Raw genomic sequence first — 22,444 nt, forward strand, 5'->3', positions numbered from 1 at the left:
ACTATGGTACTCCTTAACCGCATACCATTTTATAATCTTACTTGGTTATCTTGTTTCTCTGAATTGACTTTAAATTTTTGAGGGCAAAATCCCTTTAGGACTAGGTAATAGGTAACCAACAAATATTCATGTAGTTAATTTGTTTCAAAAATAAGAACTCTGTAAACTCTCTGTGAGAAGAGAAGGTATTGAGCTTTTTCTCTGACTCCCAACACTCCAGAAGTGGCACCTTCAGTGCATGTGTGGGTCAGGATACCCTCGTGTGAAAAGTTCAGACTGCATTCAGCCTTCCCAAAGAGGCTTCTGTTTTGCTCTCATCCTGGATGGGATCCATGAGGCTTCCTAGAAAGGTGCAGAAAAGCAGCATAAATCAAGAAGGTCCTTCAAAAATATGGGAAGGATACTTACAGAATGATCTCCAGAAATCTGTTCAGATTACTAGTAAAATCATTACTGTAAAGCCACCCACTCCTTGGACAAGGTCCAGCTCCCTGTGGCAGTTCATCATGGTCCATTGCTGGTTCACTACTACCCAAGGTGGTAGACCCTGGAGAGTCTTAGAATCCTCTGCCTCCCTTCATTTACTCATTGAACTTTTCTGGCCTTGGCTCTGTGACTTACCAGAATGATTAACTTATAGGCTCATCCCAGGTGCTGGTACTTGGCCATGGGCCTTTCCTTTGAGGAACAGGTCTCCTTAGTACAGGGGTTCCCAGGTCCTGTGGAGTGGGAGGCAGGGAGTGAACCCAAGAGCGGAAACCAAGGAGGCTTAAGCAGGCCAAGGGTTTGCTTTTTTGACACTTTGTCAGGAATTGGTCATTCACAGTATATACTGCTCTTTCATTAATGGAACTCACACATGTAGCAGTAGTTGTCTGGGGAAGGCTATTAATGTTCACTTTCCCTATGGCTTGCTCTAAAAATCATGTAAAGCATTTTCCTGTTTTCCTTTGGAAAATGTCTACACTACATCCTGACATTTAATCTGCAGCCCTAACAGGGGTGACTAATGAGAGCTGTTGGTTCTTGGCTATTTCAAAAGTAAGCCAACTTAATCTAGTAATATCTTTTTTAGGCTCTCAGGAAAAGGGGGAAAAAATGACAATTAAGTCACACAAGCAACTAGTGTGCTTTCCTTAGGCACACTTAGTAAAACAAATGTCTATTTGTTTTTAAAGTTTTGAAGGTCTGGTTTAAATAACATGGTTAACATGGCTTAACCCTTTGAAAGGCTGGGCAATAGAGGGCTTTTAAAGAAGTATATGGGTTAGGTGGGGTCTGCTGCTGGCGGCCAATATCTTGGCTTTCTAGCATGTACGCAGATCTCTGGTCTATAGGAGGTTGGGAGCAGTTACCCGGAGGGTGGGGTAGACAAAACAAAAAGCAGTGCTGGAATAGTGCTTGGAAAACATTTGTGGATTCAACGTGAGCCAAAACCATGGGAACTGGACTATATCCTCAGGGTTTAAAAGAGATCCAAACAGGCTTACCACGTAGTGGAAATATGAATAGCACCAGACTACAAATGGGCAGTCAGGGCTCTGGTCTCACCTCCATGGAAACTAGCAATGCAATTAGCCGGGTTACGGGTCTGGGCCTCAGTTTCCTCACTTGTAATAGGAGTAGGTTTCTAAAGGCCTTGTAGCTCTGACATTCCATGGCACTAAATCATCCTAAAAGGGATTATCATATGTCTGTTCTCTTTCATGTCTGGTTTCCTATGGGTCTGTAGACAGGAGGACTCTCCTGTGCTTGTGGCCCAAACCTCCAGGGCCATAGCCCGTGACTCCAGGAAGCAAAGAGCGGGGTAGAGATTGTAGATGCTCAAGACCACATGAGGACTCCTAAAGATTCCCTAGAGGTGCAGTCCATTTAGGAGACATGGCCGGGATGCTGTTTACCTGGGATGTGGTCCTACAAGCTAGTGGGGAGGCCATAGTTTCACAGCCATGCTTAGGAAGGAATTTTGCATGAACATGCAGGCACATTCTCCTGGTAGTGGTTTTGGTAATGCCAGGGGGAGGAGGAGGAGGAAGAGGAGGAGGAGGAGGAGGAAGAGGAGGAGGAGGAAGAGGGGGAGGAGGAGGAAGGGGAGTTGACAGTAAGTACTCGCTGTGGACTAGGGCCTTCATGCTGACCACACAGCCTCTACTGTCTCACTCAATCCTCTCAGCCATGCAGTAGGGAAACATCACCCTAGGAAAGACGCCAAGGCTCAGGGACGTTAGGTAGCTTGGGATCCAGAGGAGGAGAAGGAGTGGGAGGAGGAGGAAGAATTCACACTGGTGTGCTGAGTGACCTCAGCATGATGTCCTCTCCCCTTTTATTTACAACTAATTGGACAGTCATAACCAAATGAAAGTGCTTTGCACATGACATCAGGACACCCCGGGGGATTTCTACCAACCAACCAGTGCATCCGAAAGTGGGTGGATAGGATCTTGGAGAGGGCTTCAGATCCAAGGGAGACAGTGAGCCTGTCCCACCCATGTGCCAAACTCAGTTTGGCCTGATGGAAGGTTTCTTTCTTTTACTTGCAAGGTGATACTGCCTCAGTGGTTGACATGCTGAATTTAATGAGCTGTACATTGTATTTCAGGACTCCACTGTTGTGCATTGCTGAAGGGATTTTCAAAGAGAATTTGGGTTGAACACGTACTCCTTATTAAGCAAGAAAACCATGGCTCTGAGAGAGCAATCATGGTTAAAAAAACCAAACAAACCAGAAGCTAGATATCAAAGGCATGCTGTCTGAGATCGCAAACAGGGCTGTCCCACTCACTTCCTGTGGGGTGTTAATGAGTCTCCATCTTTTCCCTTTCTCTCCAGAAGCCTAAAGCTTTCCCTTTATTTATTTTTTTAAACATGGTGCTATGTTTTGGTCTTTCCCAGTGGATTTGTCTCTGTCTTTAGACAGCTTCCAGTAATCCCCTCAAGGTCTCAAAGATGTGTGATTTACACTCTGTCCAAAGTCTTTGGAGCATGAACAGAAGTGGTTATTTGAATAAATTATGTATATTCTCTTGTGGACTATTGTAGATTAGGAGTACAAATGAGCCACAAGAGGCATGGAAAGGAGTGAGTGGAATAGATGGTCTTTCAGGGAGAAGGGAAAATTTTCAAATTTCCAGTTCATCCTTGAGGAGCAACAATATTTTTGTTAATCAGTTGAACCCTATGAAATTCCCATTCTGTAACTAAGTCAAACGTGGCAAAATGTCAGCGATTCCTCCTGGTTCATTTTAACAGGGGAATTAACCGTTTTCCTTGAAGCATCAGGGATAAGAACATGAAGGTTTGTAGGACTCAAACAGATTGATGCTCTGTCATTTTAGTTGTATTTTCCACCCTCCACCCCAAGCATTAGTTTTGTGAACCAAGAAAGCAATGAATGCAAAATAAAACCTTAGGTAATTTAGAAGGGACAGACCATAATGAATGATCCCATTTGATATTCCTAGAATGTGTAAAATGGGAGGTGTTTGAATTTAGAGTAAAATCCCTGGATTATTTTCATTGTTCTTGTGCAAACGTGACCAACTTGCATTTACTACAAGTAAGCAGCAAAATAAAAAATCAGAAACAACTAAATTTTTAAAAAGTCCAAGTCTAAATGCTAATGCAAAGAGAATTCTCGGCTGAAGACCAAATTATTGCTTATTATATAACTAATACCTGTATCCACTGGACTTGGTATACATATCTGGGCTTACTTTACTCTTGTACAAACTTTTCTGTGCCTTACCCCAAGTAATTTCTGAGGGGACAGTTAGTGGGAATGACAAAATGATACAGAATAGATCATTAGCAGTTAGTTACCAGAGATACACAAATTAATCATGGCTGTGTCAGGGCTCACAGTTAAGAGAATTGTGATACGGCAACCAGAGGTGTCTGAGAATGTTCTTCCTAGGAGCATCTTGAGGCAGCCGTTTCTTTCCAGTACATTCTTCTGTGGAAAGCCCTGCATGGTCTTTAATCCCTTCTGTGTAGAGCCCCTGATGGTGTGGATTCTCAAACTTCCTTTAAGAGCAGGTTAAAGGTAAACTTAAGAGTGTTGTTGGTCACCGTTCAGAGTCAAATTTGGTTGCAGGTGATTTCACGTTAGGAGTGCTCATGTGTTACCAGTAACAGTTGCCAGATGAAAGTGCATACCTGTGTTAAGACATAAAGCATGCCCTGAGGCAAATACTTTCCTTACTCCACGCAGCTCATTTCTGGTTGGCAGAGAGCAGCATTAGGATCAGTCATAACATTTCCTTGTTTTCTTATGCCTAGGTGAGAAACTTGGGCGTACAAATTCCCCAACTTTGCAGTGAATGGACTTCTAACACATTGCTGTGCTTATTTCAGCAGTGTATCAAAAACCATAGTGGCTTGATAGTAACTTCGCATGTCTAGCCACTTACCCACTGAGGAAAGTCTGTAACACTGCAAGAGATGGGAAGTTTTGGGGATTTTTTTAGATGAGGATGCTATTTGGCCTGGGGAATGCTCACTCTGTACTTTTGCTTAAAAACTTAAGTTCAGGAAAAACCTTAAAGAAGGCAGAATCAGAGAATGTTTGCACTTCCTCACAGGTGCTTTAATGCAGTGGCCCTCAGAGCCTATGTGGGGATGACATAAACAGATTCTCAGGTCTCTAGAAAGGGGTGTGTGTGTGTGTGTGTGTGTGTGTGTGTGTGTGTGTTGGGGGGGGGGTGCTCCTAGCAGTCTTAGAATCTATGCAGAAGGAAAGGACCTACTGTCTTGAGTTTGGCCTTCTACATGAATATGATTTTACATTGTAATTGTCACTTGAACACTCCTGCTTACTTTGTGTCACAGATTGGACAGCATTCTCTTGTCTTCCTACAGTTGTGCCCTGGCCGAGCCCTCCCCCACCCACACACAAACAGGGATTGTAGTCCCATAAAACTCTCAGCCAGAAAACTACCCCAAAATAAGCTTTATTGCAAGACAAGTGTCATATTTGGTACATAGACCTACAAAAACAAAACCAAAACCATAAGTTTTTCCTCACAAACACTTGATTACAAATTTACACTGTTTCTTTTTATTTATTTATTTTAGGTATTAAAAAACAAAACAGAACAAAACCCCAAACTGGATATAACTGGTTATGAATCTTTGGTCAGCACAGGTGTGAGAGGAACAACCCGGAGCCTGCGTGTGCTTCTGGCCATTTCACATATGAGGTTTGGTCACTGGTCCAGGGACAGGTTCTTGGGTTGAGAAGTACACGGGGACGTCCTTTTAATTAGCACGTCCCGGTACAGGATCTTTTCAAAATGACTAAAGCAAACTAAACATCAATTCATTGTACAAACATCTTTCATACACAATAGGCTATGATAAAACGAGGCATATGGTGTATAACTACAGTATTAATGAAAATTCTAAAAAAAAAAAAAAAAATGGATTCAAAACAAAACAACATATATTCCTTGGCTGTACTGCATGATTTGTTTGCACATATGGCAGTCCTGAAACAGCTTGAACATAATAAATGCACCGTTAATCTAAGACAGCACCGAACACTAGAGAACGCCAGGGGTCCCTCTGCGAAGGACCGGCAGTTCCGGAGCTGCCTGCGGCGCCACGCATGCGCGGCGCACCCTGGGTAAGAATGAGGTGGTGTGGGGAGCACGCGGGCTTCCTTGAGGTTCTAGGAGGAGGAGATACAGTACGGTCTGGCCCTGCAACGCTACTGGTCTCACAAGCAGTCAAGGTATTTTGCTACAGTGGTTGCGCCTCATCTTCCGTTGCCTGGTGTGTCTGCTGATGTGAAATATCGTCACGCTGAGCTGCTGTGGCTCTGATCGCCTTTATCCAGGATCTAATGGCATTTCCGTCTTTTCAGAGTATTGATTACACGGCCCATACAGCTCTGTGAGGCTTTCTTTAAAACAATCGGATGTGTACCAGTTGGACGACTGGCAGAAAAACCAAAGGAAACATCTCTTGAATCTACTGGATTTTTAAAAAGCACCTCTAAAAGACATAGCTCAAATTTATAAATCTAAAGAAAAACAAGTGAGTTTCCCTTTTTTGTTTACATAGTTTGTTCATTTCTCCATATATTACTGCATTAAAAATAAATAAACATCTATATTTTTTTTTTAATTAGCAACTATAGCAAAATACCCAAAGTGTTACAGACTGCTAACAGGTAAAAAAAAAAAAAAAAAAAAAAAGAAAAAAAAAACTCACATTATTTTTGTGCATTTAGTGCCATATGCTGATCTCTTGAACATTTAATTTTAGTTTTTTTTTTAATATATTTTAAAGTGAAGTTATATAAAAAATACAGTAACCACGGTTGCTTCTGTACTCAAATCTTTGGCCATACCAGAGTCTCAATTATCCCTCCCTGTGAGGGTCAACATTCTGCAGTCTGAGACAGGGAGGAAAGAAATAAAAGTTGTCTTTCCCGCCCCCCGCCCCCATCTTTAAAATTAGTCCTTGATTTCTCAGAGGCTTCTGCAGGCTGGCTGTGCAGGGATTTGAGCCTGGAACCAGGTCTTGTAAGGGGTTAATAGAGCTGAATCTGCAGCCTCATTCTGAGAGCCTCCCCGAGCTCCCCTACGAGGTAGTCATCCTCATTGTGGTCTTCCAGTTTCTTCAGCTCCTTCTTCTTGTAGAGAGGGATGCTGGTGATTTCCAGTGTGTATGTGCCAGGCACCAGCTTCTTCTTGGCCGTGTGCAAGTAGCTGAGCCCGTTTCTTTGGTGGATGCGGAAGATGCCCTCGTCGTTCCCTTGGGAGATGACATAGCGGATGTGGTTGTTGAGGGGCTCGATGGCGGGCATGAGTTCTAGGATGTGCTCCTTTGAGCCAAGGCCCGAGAGGTTGAACTTCATTTTCATGGGGCTGTCCATGTCGACGCTCTCCAGACTGATGTGTTCAACCTGGAGGAAGAGCAGGAAGGGATGTGGGAAGAGATTCGGAGGCAGAAGGAGAGGGACTGGGAAGGGACGTGTTGCTGGGGCTGCAGCCCCAGCAACCACCCCGTGTAGGCCCTGTGCCAGAAGCGCTTGTGAAGGAGGCTGCTGTGACTTCCTGTCAGCTGGTGGGGAAAGGTCAGTCCCACAGAGCTGTCAGCCCTGAGCTGAGCCCACAGAGAGCGTTCACATTTAAAAACATTTTTTGATGAGTTTGTGGAATAACACATGCTGATTAATAATAATTTAAGAAATGATTATAATTTTTTTTTCTGGAGTCTAAATCAGAAGTGTAGCTATTAGCGAACAGCAGGGACTATCCTCAGAACAGTCTTCATTGTGAAGGCTTGGTGTGATCTGTGAGGCCCCCACACCGTGAGTGCAGTGCGTTTACTGGGTGTTCGGCGTTTTTACTGCAGACCAAGGGACCTGCAGAGTTTTGGGCTTGGGTTTGAGTCTGCTTTGGTTAAAACAAAAAACAAAACAAACCAGTGGGGCCAGGCCCAGATAAATCAAGTCTCACTTGGACAGAAGGATGGGAAGTTTTAGAATTCTATTTTAGTAATACTGGAAAAATCTAAAGCTCTGAGTTGATGCCTTTAAGTCAGAAATGGGCTCTGGTGCTGCAGAAGGGCCCATCAGTGATCAGACAGAATCCTGTGCCCATTACCACTGTGGGAAGTTTTAATAAGCAAAATTTCTGGATTTTTGGTTAGGAGCACCGGATGAATATTTAAACATCAGTTAGGTACCTCCGTCAACTTAAGGTAAATGTAACACTGGCTTGTTTATTATTATAAAATAGAACCAAAGACATTTCGTCTAGAGAAGTCTAGTCTTACAGGTAAGGAAAGTTTCTGAAGTTCAGAAACAAACAGTTTCAGTTCAGAAAACTGAAACAAGTCCTCTAACTCACACAGCCAGTTAGTTGTTTTCTTTGGTGGGGGAATTTTGCAGTAATGTTAACTGAAGAAGGTGGTGCTAGCCCTGATCTTTGGGCAAATCAGCATCTGTGGATACCAACCAGGTAATAATACCTGGTGACATTTACTAACATGTCAGGCACTGTTCTGGGCACTTCACAGTGTCAACACCATCTTCTTGTCAGCCTTCAAGGTTAAGTATTTTAATCCACATTTTATAGGTGAAGAAATTGAGGTAGAGAGAGGTTAAGTGAACATGCCCCATGAAACACAGGTAGTAAGTGGGGAGGGTCAGGGAACATTTCAAACCACGTAGGCATGGCCTTACCTTTTAACTACTCAGGTAAATGTCATTGATAGCAAAGACCCACGGGAAGGCAATTCACATTTTCAGTTCCTTACAAAATACACTTTACTTGGAGATAAAAATTTTGTTTTCTTATATGGGAGGAATCCTTATTCTTACAAATGTCATAGAATATGAGACCTTGTTGCCTTATCTACTGAGAATTAAAAGCAACCTGGTGTACTACATTTGTATAAAACACAGATGGACACATTCAAAATAATTTGTTATCTCAATCATTTTATAATAGCTATTTCTGAGATGGACACGTTTTTCCCTCTGGCACAAATCAAAAACAAAAACATAGGATCTGAAACTATGACTGATAAAGTCCCCCCCCCCACACACACACCCAGTCCTTGTGTTTTCAGTTAATACTGCCCCTAATTTTGCCGTGCCTCTGCCATATTGTGTCTGTTAATTTAGTTATGACCTTTCAACAAACTGTCCACAGAGGCTGGAACCTACGTTAAAGTTTACTGCAGAGTATGCGCGACGGCGTGAGGATAAAATCTTGTGACAGAACCAAGCCAGGGTTACTCACGGTAGTGGGCTCTGGGTCGTGAACACTTCTCTTCTGTCTGCCGTCTTTCTTAGAGTAGCCATTGATTTTGCACTCATAGCATGCTTCTGGGGACAGAGCGTTTTCCTCGTCCACCTCCGCATCCAGGGACAGGTACTGCCCTTTGTTAAATCCCATTCCTGAGATGCAGTGGCTATTGGCAATGAGAAGCAAGGCATTGTGAGACTTCACAGGGTGTGACCACAGGGTTCCAGTGGGAGACCAAAGACTTTTTAGAAACAGGAAACCAACAGAGTAAACTCTAAGCTCAGAAACACCAACACCTAATAGTCTTGGTAACTCTTCCCTTCAACACTTAATACACGAGGTTCTCCCTCATTTTGAGCAACATTCTTCTCAGAATGAGCCCCCGGGCTTCTCCAATTTTCATTCCTATTTAGACTGAAGCACTCAGGTATAGTTATATCAAGAAGGTTAAAAAACAAAACAAAAGCAAAGTATGAATTTCAAAAGAGAATGCTTAAGACAATTTCTGTTGCTTTACAAGCCTGAAGCCTGTGCTTGATGCTCTCAGGGTGTCTCTCTGCTTTAACAGCTGGGATTTCTGAGCTCCTCTTAGGGTTAGTGAGAGTCACCGAGTTGGCTGTAAATGACCTGTTGTCTGGACCACGACCTTGGTTTTCAAGCATTATCAGGTAGCAGGGGTGGACAGATGAGTCCGCACCCCTCAGTGCCTGACTCACTCCCTGTTCCTTCTGGGGAAGGTGACCTTGACTGACTTGTAAATTCCCATCTTCTGTGCTGTGTGAGGCCCAGCTGCCTTGAAGGAAGGATGTGGGTGGCTAGCGCCTCCAGTGTGCTTGAGACGGCTCACTTGGGAAGGTGCCATTAGCTGGCGGGAACCCAGCCTTGTGGTGGTGCCACGCTGACCAGGCACATCTGCTCTGTGCACTATACAGCCAGATGAGCAAAGAGAGGGAAAGACTCCCTCCTTAGGGACCACTGGGTTAGCACTTGCCAAAATTCATAGAAAAGTCTCGGGTGAAGCCATCCCACTTACACCTCATAATCCAGGTGTCAGTGACAACACGGGAGCAGGGTTTTTAAAATGTCTCTGGCCTTGAGGGATCTGAGTGAATCAATTCAGGCCATTCTGAGGGGCTGGAGAGTGACACCTGTATAAAAGCGGGTCTCAAGTTCACCACAGAGGAGGCGATTCTACTGCACCTCACCCATGTGCCTTCCTGGTGGTCCTCCTTCCCACATCCCAAGTCCTCTGACCAGTGCTTTTGCCTCCCGGGCAACATTAGCTTTCCCTTAAGTGTCGGGACCGCGCTTGCTTCCCAGCGCGGAGAGGTGGGTAGCCTTACCCCTGTCCCACTCGGTAGTAGCCGGGCGGGCAGCCACAGAGGTAGCCCCCTTCTGTGTTGGAGCAGCCATAGTTGCAGGGGTTCTTGGAGGACGAGCACTCGTTGACATCATGGCAGGCGCTGGAGAACTGGTCGAAGGAGAAGCCGGAGGGGCAGACGCACTTGTAACCCCCCAGGGTGTTGTAGCAGGAAGCAGAGCCACATGCATTGGGATTGGAGCATTCATTCTCGTCTAGAAACACAGAGTAAGAAACTCTTACCCAAGGGAGGGGGCAGGAGGTGAAGGAGAGCCTGGCTGTCAGAGGAATGACAGTTTCACGTGGACATACCTCTAGAAGCGTATTTAAAAAATGTTCACTCTGATGGTTGATTGGCAAAGCTTATAAAATTAAAAAAAAAAAAAAAAACCCCAGACAAAATTCCCCTCACTTAGGGCTTTAAAAAAACCCTGGCCCTCCCCTTTAATTTTCTGTCTGTGCTATATTTCTGAATAGGATGGCAGCCTTTGGGTACAGATGTAGGCAGTCTGCCGACTGAACAACTTCTATTCTTGGAACCTAAGGTTACTTCAAAAGCCTGTCTCTCAGATCCAAGGAGATACAAAGTACATCACTACATTTCAGGGGCCACAGGGAGGGAGAAATGGAGAATGATTCCTTATGGGTGTGGAGTTTCTCTCTAGGATGATGAAAATGTGTGGGAGGTGACGATTGCACACTCCTGTAAGAATATACTGAACACCACTGAACTGCACACATTGTGTTTTTAATTTTTTTTTAACGTTTTTGTTTCTGAGAGAGACAGAGACAGAACGTGAGCAGGGGAGGGGCAGAGAGGGAGGGAGACACACAATCGGAAGCAGGCTCCAGGCTCTGAGCTGTCAGCACAGAGCCCAGCTTGGAGCTCGAACCACGAACTGGGTGATCATGACCTGAGCTGAAGTTCGGTGCTTAAGCGACTGAGCCACCCAGGAGCCCCTGAACTGTACACATTTTGAAAAGATGACTTTTATGATATGTGAATTATATCTCAATTTAAAAAAACCTGTTTCTATACACATTTCCATTCCCCTAGCAATTCCCAAATTCATTCTATGTGGGTAGAAAACATATGTAAAAATTCAAATACTATGAATTACCAAGTAATTAAAAGAAACATTATTTAATTCAATTTATTGAACTGGAAATCTAGTATGCTTTTAACTACTTGAGAACCCATTAGGTGCAGACTGTATCTTCTGGGAGAGGTTTGCATTCAGCAAATGCTAACCTAGGTTTTACTAGTTTAATAACTAACCTTACACTGTACATTCCTGCCTGCAGGATAATGACAGGTTCTACTTTCAGTCGCTCTTATTTTTACAAAAATCAAAGCCTGATTGTGCTTTTAACTGTGGAGATTACAGTTTTGCTCTTCACTGCCTGGTTGATACATAGCATGTGGCTTGACTCCTCTGGGCTTTATCATAATCCACATTTCACCCTGGGCTCAAGTCACATCTGCTCCGTGGAATTCTTATGACCCCAGTGGAGCACAATGTGGCTGTTTCCCTGATACGTGACAAGTTTACGTTTCAGCCCACGTGAGGAGACGGTCCATTTGCAAGGAGATGTGCGTCTGGAACACAACAGCTACAGGGAGGTTTACGGGGGTGCAGGGGCAATCTCCGAGACGAGGCCTCTCAGGAAATTTAACTCCATGAGGTAAAGCCCACAAGTTACCAAAAGGATAGGTGTGAATGAATTAGGCAATTTTTGTGTCAGGATTATAGCTTCAGAATTAGACCAGCAAACAGAGAGTGCCGGATATACAACTTGATAGGATTACTTACTATGTATGAGTTCTTAGTCTTCATTTCATGGGGAGAAAAGTATTTAAGTGAATTCTTAATAACTAGGCTACCTCGGACATAGGCGTAACTGCTGTTTTATTTCTATGTTCAAAAGACTTGCAATTTTGCCATGAAGGCTGACCTGCTTCAGTCATTAAATCTGACATTTATATGCAGTGTTTCTCTCCTAACAGAAAATATAAATTAGGTTATAATTTAACAAAATGATCCTGCTATGAATATAGGATTAGACATTCTGTTAGGTAGAAAAATTACCAGGGAAAGGCAATTAACTGAGTAAATTGCATTTACGTACTGTTGACGAGAATATTTAAATATGTGTCATGTTTTTCTAAGCTCCATAATGTACTCATTTGTTACAAATGTATATTGTGGTATATTTTTGTGGACTCAGGTAATCTCACTTGTAAAATATTTTCATGTTTAATACATACTTTGTCTCATGCCTCACTGATTAATAATTTTTTTTCCATGGGCAAGTGTTAATATTCACTTATTTTCAATTTTGAATAATTAATAATGGTTGCAACAATTTGGGAATGTTACCTACCTACATCGGTACAGTGTATGTGCCACAATGTTATAAATGTTCTCTGGCAAGTGGCTGGAGACTTCTTAAAGTGTTCATGAGAATCAAAACCTTTCTTTAGTGTTGGGGCGCCTGGGTGGCTCAGTCGGTTAAGCATCCAGCTTCGGCTCAGGTCGTGATCTCATGGTTTGTGGGTTTGAGACCCAGGTCGGGCTCTGTGGTGTCAGCTCAGAGCCTGGAACCTGCTTCAGATTCTGTGCCTCCCTCTCTCTCTGTCCTTCCCCCATTCATGCTCTGTCTCTCTCTGTCTCTCAAAAAATGAATAAACGTTAAAAAAATTTAAAAAAAAAACCTTTTTCAGTAGTAACACAAACTGTCATTTTCCTTAAGTTGGCAACAGTATTACAACATTGTAGGCTTACAATTTAATATTATTAAAATTATCTGATACACTGACTATAACAGTTTGGTCCCTTCATTCTGTATCCTTCCCCCTTCAATCCTATGAATGACTAATGATATTTACACACACAGGTAACAGATAAAAATAATTTGCGGCCTTTCAGCTGGCATTTTGTCATAATTCTTGTTCTTTTGACAAGTTGTTGCTTTTATTAGTTCCTGATGGTTTAATTCCATCCCTGCCATATATTTGAGTTAAAATTCCAACTGGAATTATGTGTGTTCAAAGCAAGGAAGTCAGCAATTAAAGTAGAGACCAGCTGGATTCCTCAACCTTGAACAGAAGAATCTGGAAACTTCCAAATAAATCCCTACTGTTACACTGTGTGAGCTTCTCTGGGGTGACTGCCTTGCTGAAGTGCCCACTTGGAGGATCCCACAAAGGGGAATTAGGATGCACCATACATGGGGCACCTGGGGGGCTCAGTTGGTTAAGCATCTGACTCTTGATTTCAGTTCAGGTTGTGATCTCATGGTCTTGAGATTGAGTCCCCTCGTTGGGCTCCACGGGGAGCCTGCCTGGGATTCTCTCTGCCCCTCCCCAACTCGTCTCTTTCTCTCTCTCAAAATAAATAAATTTTTAAAAAGGATATATACTATATTAGCCTTGATCTTAAAGTTAGACCAATGTAGTGAAAAACTATATAGATATTTTTGCACTAGATATTTATAGGCAGAAGCTTCAGCAAACTTAAGAACTTGGAAGTTGAGATGATATTCCATACATGTTCCTGTTTTATACTTATGGTCACTATAAAAATGAGAATTCTTTTTAATAAGCTGACACATAGGAGATATTAGAAGATCATCCTTTGGCTGTAATATCCACAGAATTAACTGAGAAATCCATGTTATTTACTAAGTGGAGGGTCTCCTATTTTATAAACAAAGCAGTATCATTGTTTTATACTGTTTTAACAGCTATCTAAAAAAGTACTGTTCTCGATATTCTTTTTTTTTTTTTTTTTTTATAAATTTTTTTTTTAACATTTGTTTATTTTTGAGAGAGAGTGTGAGCTGAGAAGGGGCAGAGAGAGAGGGAGACACAGAATCTGAAGCAGGCTCCAGGCTGTCAGCACAGAGCCCGACGTGGGGCTCAAACCCACAAGCTGTGAGGATCATGACCTGAGCCGAAGTCTGGCACTTAACTGACTGAGCCACTCAGGCGCCCCTGTTCTCGATATTCTTAAGTGTATTTATTACGCCTATACTTTGCCCTGTTTAAAAATCAATAAAGCAGGGCAAAAGGACATTGGCAACATTTTTTGTCTGTGTACAGAAAAACAAGTAAATTTACTAAATCATTTTGACTGCCTAACTTACACCATTGTGATAATGTTTGAAAACTTTGCCCTTAACTTCTTAATCATTAATGGCTTCTGCATTTCCTTTCATGAGTGTCTATTTGTGGGGGTGACAAAAGCATCTGTCTCTGGCCTGGCACAAGACTGCAACCCTCTTTGTGACTTTCATAAGACTTGGCTTCCCTCCTTTGAAATCTATCTTGACTTTCTCTTCTCAAATCACTACACCGTCATTAGAAATTTCTTTTGAGAAGACCACAAAGGATAAAATCAGATTAATTTATTTAGTGGATGCTCACTAGTGAAATATTTGGAAAACACGTGGAGTAATTTAAATCACTACAGAGGAACAGGAAAGCTCCCTGCTGTTTCTCTGCAGGACCACTGTTCCCCTCTCTGCTCAGCTATGCCGGCATCTGATGTCACAGCCTGTTGGATGGCATGTCTATGAAGTGCATTCAGATGGAGTGAAGAAATGAGGCCTGTGCTAAGTCAATCAGCTGGCTATTCAAGTACAGAATAATGTTCTCTTTGATCAGTCTGTCCTTAAAAGGAGAACTGCTATTGACTATTAGCAATGCAAGGAACAGAGCTAAAGGTCTACACATTTTATTTTATAAATGCTTTTCTCTGGAGTTTTCAACAGAATTAGCTCTAACTAGATACTTCTTCTACCTTCAAATACTTTAACCCTCTTCATTAGATCTATGTAACTGAAGAGCACAGATGGATGGCTCTTATTAAGCTGATGTGAATTCATTTAGATTTATATGAGGGAGATGGATGGGTAATTCTTCAACCCCAAATCTAAAGATAAGACATCAATGATGAAAAGCCCCAGACCTTGGCAAATGAAGACGATGATTGTTGACACCACTTTTACAAAGTTAAAAGTACATGTAGTAGAAATTTCTAATTATAAAAGCTCTAGTTGAGTTACCTTTTAGGGCCTTAAAACAACATTTTTATTCCAGGTATTTTCAAACATACACAAACATAGAGACTAGTGTAACAGATGCCCGTGAAGGACTGGCTTTAAAGTTCTAGGATTCTAGGGGCAGCTGGGTGGCTCAGTAAGTTACACATCCCGACTCTTGATTTTGGCTCAGGTCATGATCTCATGGTTCTTCGGGTAGACCCCCATCTCTGGCTCTGCACTGACAGTGTGGAGCCTGCTTGGGATTCTCTCTCCCTCTGCGGAACTTCTGCTGGCTCCCTCTCTCTCACTCTCTCTCTCAAAAATAAATAAAGTTCTAGGATTCTGAGGCTACACTGAAGCATCAACCTTTGTTAGTTGTTCATTTTATGCACAGATACTTTAAGGTAAGAAAGGCAGATGGTACATAACAAGCAGGAGCTCACCAACACACTGATTCCACTGGTAATGCTGAATATACCCTTGAGGGCAACCACATCTGTAGCCTCCCAGGATGTTCTGGCAGCCATGCTGGCACCTGTGGTTTCCATCACATTCATCCACATCTGCAAAAACAAGCCCAGCATGAGATTCACGCAGACTTGCCTCTACTGTTCAGACGTGCACTCCCAACACAACCTGGGCTAACTATCATCAGGGAAACTAACAAGACACACAAAGAGGCTGTGAGCTTTTCCAAGTCACATGGTTATTAGGGGTCATCACAGATGGTTCTAAGAGCCCACCTTCTTCTTATGCTGTCCACCGGACCATCTCCTGTCAGTGCTTTCAATAACATCTTCATTTCAGCAAATCAACAATAGCAACCACAAATGTTGTGTATATTTTGGATGGATTAACTGCATATGGTGTGATTTATTGGGTAGGTAATTGAAGCATATTTGCATTACATATTCCAGTAGATTCAATAGTGATTCGGACATTTTATTCCTCAATTTCAGGAAGATACAGCACTACAGAGATACCATTCAAAATTAAATTTAAGGGGCGCCTGGGTGGCGCAGTCGGTTAAGCGTCCGACTTCAGCCAGGTCACGATCTCACGCTCCGTGAGTTCGAGCCCCGCGTCGGGCTCTGTGCTGACTGCTCAGAGCCTGGAGCCTGTTTCCGATTCTGTGTCTCCCTCTCTCTCTGTCCCTCCCCCGTTCATGCTCTGTCTCTCTCTGTCCCAAAAATAAAATAAACGTTGAAAAAAAAAAAAAAAAAAAAAAATTAAATTTAAAATGTAAGGATTTGAATGTTATTTTTAGATGTGATAGGGTATTCTTACACATCTGGAATAATTTCTTTGTTCGTACATGCATATTCTTTGGGAATGATACCTGAGGCTTTGAAATCTACCCATAAAGAGTAAAATAAAATTGACACGTCTGATGTGTGTACAGCAAATTTATATGGATAATTAATAAATGGTATGTGGATGGTCACAAGCTGAACTCACAAGTGGCAAACAGCAGTACATTCAGAATACTTTAAAATTTTCAATGATTTCAAATATAAAATGTTAAAATGGAAATTTTTAAAGCCGAATTTTTCTTGGCTGCAAATTAGATATATAAATCTCCTACACTTCTTATAAAGAGTACATTAAAAACTATGAATATATTTCTTTTTTTTTTTTTTTTTAATTTTTTTTTTTTTTTTTTTAACGTTTATTTATTTTTGAGACAGAGAGAGACAGAGCATGAATGGGGGAGGGTCAGAGAGAGGGAGACACAGAATCTGAAACAGGCTCCAGGCTCCGAGCTGTCAGCACAGAGCCCGACGCGGGGCTTGAACTCACGGACTGCGAGATCATGACCCGAGCCGAAGTCGGCTGCTTAACCGACTGAGCCACCCAGGCGCCCCTGAATATATTTCTTAAATCAAAGGGTGACTAAAATCAATAAAGACATAAACTGCAATAGTTTATAAAAAAATGTAAGGAGATGTATATAGTCCTATAATTTTTTTGGCATAGGTATTTTGCAAAAGATACCAATTCTAATAAATTAACACCTGTGATGGAAATATTAGAGAACAGTTTAATATTTTGTCAGGTATAGGCAGATTCTTAATTTATTCCCAGTTAACCATTTCCTTGCACTTCACAAGAAATACCTATTGTGGGGGGGTAGATTTATAGAAAATGCCCATTGTCGGGAAGAGAGTGAATCAGGAGTTTCAGAACAAATGAAATGGAAATAGCTCTCACTTTCCCCAGTGCTTTTCGTCGATTTCTGCAATTCTCTTTGATAACTGGTTCTTTTAAGACTTAACTTTCACACATGTCGTTATCATGGAACAAAGCCCCATGTTTTTTTCTGATCTATTTGTATACTACTGTAAACCATATTAGCTGCAGAATTCTCTTGCAGTTTTTTTTTTTTTTAGATCAGTAATTAGGTAAAGACAACACTTACTTTAAAAGCCAGTTCATACTCTCAGAATTTTGGTTCTACCACATTAAAGTTTTCCTCTGCCCCCAGAATGATACATGAAAATCTAAGAACAAAAATCAGTTCCTGAGTTCTATCTTGTTAAGTACTTTCTTTCTTTTGAGATGATCTCATTTCTCATTTAGTGGCTTGGGAGTTAAAAATAGTTTGCTGTGTTAGATCAAGGATTTTTGAGCAAATAAACTGACCTTCACAGTTCAGTCCAGTGGCATCAAGAGAGAACCCTCTTTGGCATTCGCAGCTGAAACTTCCAGGCGTGTTTTGACAGATTCCTTTTGCTCCACAGAGTGAAGGCTGAGACCCACATTCATTGTTGTCTAGCAAAGCAGGAAGGAGGAATGTCAAGCTTCCTAATCATTACCTGAGATTTCACTATACAAAGTGAAAAGTGAGGTATGAAAGCCTAAGTTTCAAGATGTGAAAACTTGAGAGAAATGTATGGCCAGATTCATTGTCATGTTAGTGGCAAGAAAAGGACTATTTCAAGACATGTGAAGTTATAGTGTGTCTTGGGTTGATCGAGGACATGATTTCTGATAACGCAGACTGAAGGTCTCTTAACGTGTGTGTTTTCTAACATAAAATAATCCACCATGTTCGCTAGCATGTTGTAAATTACAGTGAACCTTTATCCATATTTTGTCTGAATACACATGGTTATATTTAGAATGCAATAGAAAGGCACTGTTTGGAATACACCCTACCGTGCTTGTGCTTGGTTGGACCTTAACTATTTTTTTCCTTTGGATATTATTCTTGGGCAAAAACACCTATATTATTAGCCACATTTCTAGACCACTAATTATGACGCATTGGTCCTAAATATGAGTATTGAGCCATTCGTTATTCTCCCACTTTAAGTATGATTTTTATGCATCTACCAAGAGTTTGCAAAACTAGCCATTTGTAGTTTTGTCTTACCAATACAAGCAGTGTGGTGCTGTGTGAAACCAGGTGGACATTTACAGGTAAAACCTCCCAGAGTGTTGACACAGAGGAACTGGCAGTTGTGCTGTTTGGTTTGACATTCATCAAGGTCTGAAATGAAAGAGAAGCCAGTGAAAATCAGAGCAGAGTCACCCGGCTGTGCATTCTTTCTCATGAAGCCACAGGATGTGTACATCTTCCATTGGGAGTATATTGCCTAGAGTTGTGCAGGAAGCTTTACAGACTTCCATATGTGTATGGCAAGCAGTTCCTTTTCTCACATGTCAGCAGCATAAATATCATGGGCTGCTCTGATAGGATGGCTAAGGTGATACATAACACAAAGTTTTCCTAGAATAAGAAAGAGAATGCAGGAGTCACAGTGGTTTATACGAACCGTTCTCAAAGCGAATATCCAAAGGGTATAATTTTTGAATTTAATGCACAGTTCAGTACATGGCTGGTCACTTACTCCTATTAAAAGAGGGGTTAAATAATAATAAAAAGATCTGGAAATTGATGAAGATCTGAAAACAAACACTGAGTCAAGTTCTCAGACTCCAAATGAAAACACCATCATAAATACAAGAGGAAGCAAAAAAAACAAAACAAAACAAAACAAAAAACCACAACAAAAAACAAAACAAAACCCAAAATACAGCATCTGTAATTCTGATCATAAATGGAATTTATATTTGAACTAACAGAAAACTGAAAATGTGATTTTGGTTAGATTAGAACTAAATATATTGAAGTAAATATGCACAGCAATATAAGATGTAAACAACTAATTCATTATATTAAAGCTTAAAAAGCACACACTAGTTGTACTCTTAACAACGTGCAAAATTAAATTGATTCCTGATGGCTCAGTAAATAGGTCAAAGAGAATAGTACTGCTTGCTATTATTGTTAGTCCTTTTTTTTTTTTTCGGTATTCCTTGGAAATAAAACTTCATTCTTCTTAATAACCTGTATTTCAAAAATTTAAGAAGGAATTTCCTCAGTCCATTGATTTTATACTGGTGAGGTTTATGACAAAAATGAATGCATGACTATAGCATTGGAGCCACAGTAATTGTCTAACTTAGTTTGATAATTCCTTTCAATACTACTAAGCAAAAAATTTTAAATTCAACCATTCATTTTCAATATTCTGCGGTAGACATATAATAAAAGTAGTTTAGAGAAATAAGATCCTACATAACCAACGAAAGAAATTTGATTTCAGTTATTTGTTTCAATCTCTTCCCTCACCGTTTTTTGTCTTATGTAATTTCATTTTATTTTGAATTGTGTGGTTTGCTAGAAGAAGCAAACTGGGGTAGTTCGGGTTTCAATGCTCTCTGCCCCCTGCACGTGTCCTTCAGTAGAGGTTTCTGTGCCATAATAAGGTGGTCACTAGGAAGATGTGCTTTAATGAAGGAGATACAGGTGGAGGAATCCTGGACTCGCTAGATTCGGATCCGAAAGAAGAGAGACAAGGGTCAGAAATGCCAGAGACTTCGCTCACCTTTGCACGTCTTTGCGTCCTCCTGTAGAACATATCCCCGGGGACATGAGCACTGGTAGCTTCCCTCAGTGTTCTTGCAGATGAAGTTGCATGGTTTCGGGGACTGAGAACATTCATCAAGATCTAAGTAAGAGTGATATGAAGATTAAATTCTTAGTTTCAAGGAGCAACTGGCCTCCTTCCTCCCTCCATATTCTTACTTCATCTTTTTCTTTTCCACTTCAACTTAAAATGGAAAAACAGCCAGAGAGAAAAGATGCACGCAACAGTGTCCTTGAGAGTAACGTACTGGTTTACTTTGTAGAGCAGTCTATGATTCTTGGATAAATGTAATATCTGGACAACTGTGCGGGTTCAAAAAATCCACCACATTGGTTTTTTTTAAATTGTTAAATATTTAAAAAAAATTTTTTTTTTTTAATGTTTATTTATTTTTGAGACAGAGAGAGAGCATGAATGGGGGAGGGTCAGAGAGAGGGAGACGCAGAATCTGAAACAGGCTCCAGGCTCTGAGCTGTCAGCACAGAGCCCGATGCGGGGCTCGAACTCACGGACTGCGAGATCATGACCTGAGCCGAAGTCGGCCGCTCAACCAACTGAGCCACCCAGGCGCCCCGAAATTGTTAAATATTTTTGAGAGAGAGAGAGAGCGTGTGTGCACAAGTGGGGGAGATGCAGAGAGGGAGACAGGATCCCAAGCAGGCTCTGTGCTGTTAGCACAAAGCCCGACATGGAGCTCCAACCCACCGACCATGAGATCACAACCTGAGCCGAAGTCAGATCCTCAACCGGCTGAGCCACCAGGCGCTGTGCCACTACATTCTTTAGATTTATGTATTTTGGTTTATAGCTTGAGGACCATACTCTAAAATGTAAGAATTTCTTTCTTCCTTTAAAAAAAATTTGTTTATTTCTGAGACAGAGAGACAGGGAGAGGGAGGGAGGAAGAGAGGGAGGGAGAGAGAGAAAGAATGAGAATGAACAGGGAAGGGGCAGAGAGGGAGACACAGAATCTCAAGCAGGATCCAGGCTCTGAGCTTTCAGCACAGAGCCGGATGACCCGATGTAGGGCTTGAACTCATGAATCGCGAGATCATGACCTGAGCTGAAACCGGACCCTTAACCGACTAAGCCACCCAGGTGCCCCCAGAGTTTCTTTCTTCGGACACTGTGACACACGGGTATGGAAGACGTTCTCTTGAACTGTTAGCTGCCATGCTAAGCACCGTGGGGCACCACAGATCCAGATTCAAGTCTTCATGCTGGCCCACCGTGCGGCTAGACTCGGGCCCAGGCTGCTAGACTACACACACACCACCAGCAGGTTCTCTTTGCTGTCTGGTCCTTATTTCCCTCCACACCCTCCCTGCAAGATGGCTCAGGCTCTGAGTCACTGGGTTAGGGGTCACAGCTCCTTTCAAGGCGGCCCTCCGTGTACAATTTTCTCCTCCCAGGGTTCAGTGACATCTCCCTCTTCTCTTTTTTTTTTTTTTTTTTAATTTTTTTTTCAACGTTTTTAATTTATTTTTGGGACAGAGAGAGACAGAGCATGAACGGGGGAGGGGCAGAGAGAGAGGGAGACACAGAATCGGAAACAGGCTCCAGGCTCCGAGCCATCAGCCCAGAGCCTGACGCGGGGCTCGAACTCACGGACCGCGAGATCGTGACCTGGCTGAAGTCGGACGCTTAACCGACTGCGCCACCCAGGCGCCCCTCCCTCTTCTCTTTTGGCACAGCCCCAGCACACAGCACTGTGCCTCGCAGTTTCTACACACTCTGCTCACATCTTTATTCAAAACAACTGTCTTTAAATCGTCCCCACCTTTCAATATACTACCTCTTTACTGCTAAGACTGTCAGATGGCAAACAATCTCCATTTCTTCCTAAAACATACTGATCCATGCCTCCAGAATGCCAAAAGCTCATGATCAACAGCCTGTTCTCAAGCACTCTCATGCCCAACCAAGTGAGTCAGATGCTCACTAAGAGTCAGTATGGGTTTTCTTAACCTTTTCATCCCAGGTTGTTATTAAAACAGGAACTTGAATAGAAGTAAAGCTGCAAGGTAATTAAATATGGAGGAGAGAAGACTTGTTTTTTTTTTTTTTTTTTTTTTTTTTGGTCATCATTGAAAACTAAGTCGAATGCTTTGGAAAGACTTGATAAAGGCAAGCCTCCCACCCCTGCCCTTAACTGTTACGGAATTCTGTGTGTGAGACAATAAGAAACTGAATCAGAAAAAGAGACTGTAAAAAATAGAAGGATTCTGCCCTGAGACTTCTTTCCAACTGGAAATGATACATGATGCTTAATTGGTATATTTTATGCCAAAAACAGCAATGAGGAGCAAAACGCATTCTCTCTATATATGCTAACA

General features: G+C 42.0%; 1 protein-coding gene across 1 annotated transcript in view; it reads right to left on the bottom strand.

Moving 5' to 3' along the window:
* Positions 1–6,216: 6,216 nt before the first annotated feature.
* The window catches only part of FBN2 (fibrillin 2), a 255,813-nt gene continuing 239,585 nt past the window's right edge, over positions 6,217–22,444 (bottom strand). Inside the window, exons 59-65 of the mRNA XM_007087821.2 lie at positions 20,067–20,189; positions 18,548–18,664; positions 17,815–17,943; positions 15,615–15,734; positions 10,106–10,337; positions 8,757–8,928; positions 6,217–6,910 (exon numbers count right to left, since the gene is read on the bottom strand). Of these exons, the coding sequence (XP_007087883.2) occupies positions 6,536–6,910; positions 8,757–8,928; positions 10,106–10,337; positions 15,615–15,734; positions 17,815–17,943; positions 18,548–18,664; positions 20,067–20,189 (1,268 nt within the window). The 3' untranslated portion in view covers positions 6,217–6,535. The remainder of the gene's footprint in view (positions 6,911–8,756; positions 8,929–10,105; positions 10,338–15,614; positions 15,735–17,814; positions 17,944–18,547; positions 18,665–20,066; positions 20,190–22,444) is intronic.

This window comes from Panthera tigris, chromosome A1 (genome assembly GCF_018350195.1).
Source record: "Panthera tigris isolate Pti1 chromosome A1, P.tigris_Pti1_mat1.1, whole genome shotgun sequence".
NCBI classification, from domain to species: domain Eukaryota; kingdom Metazoa; phylum Chordata; class Mammalia; order Carnivora; family Felidae; genus Panthera; species Panthera tigris.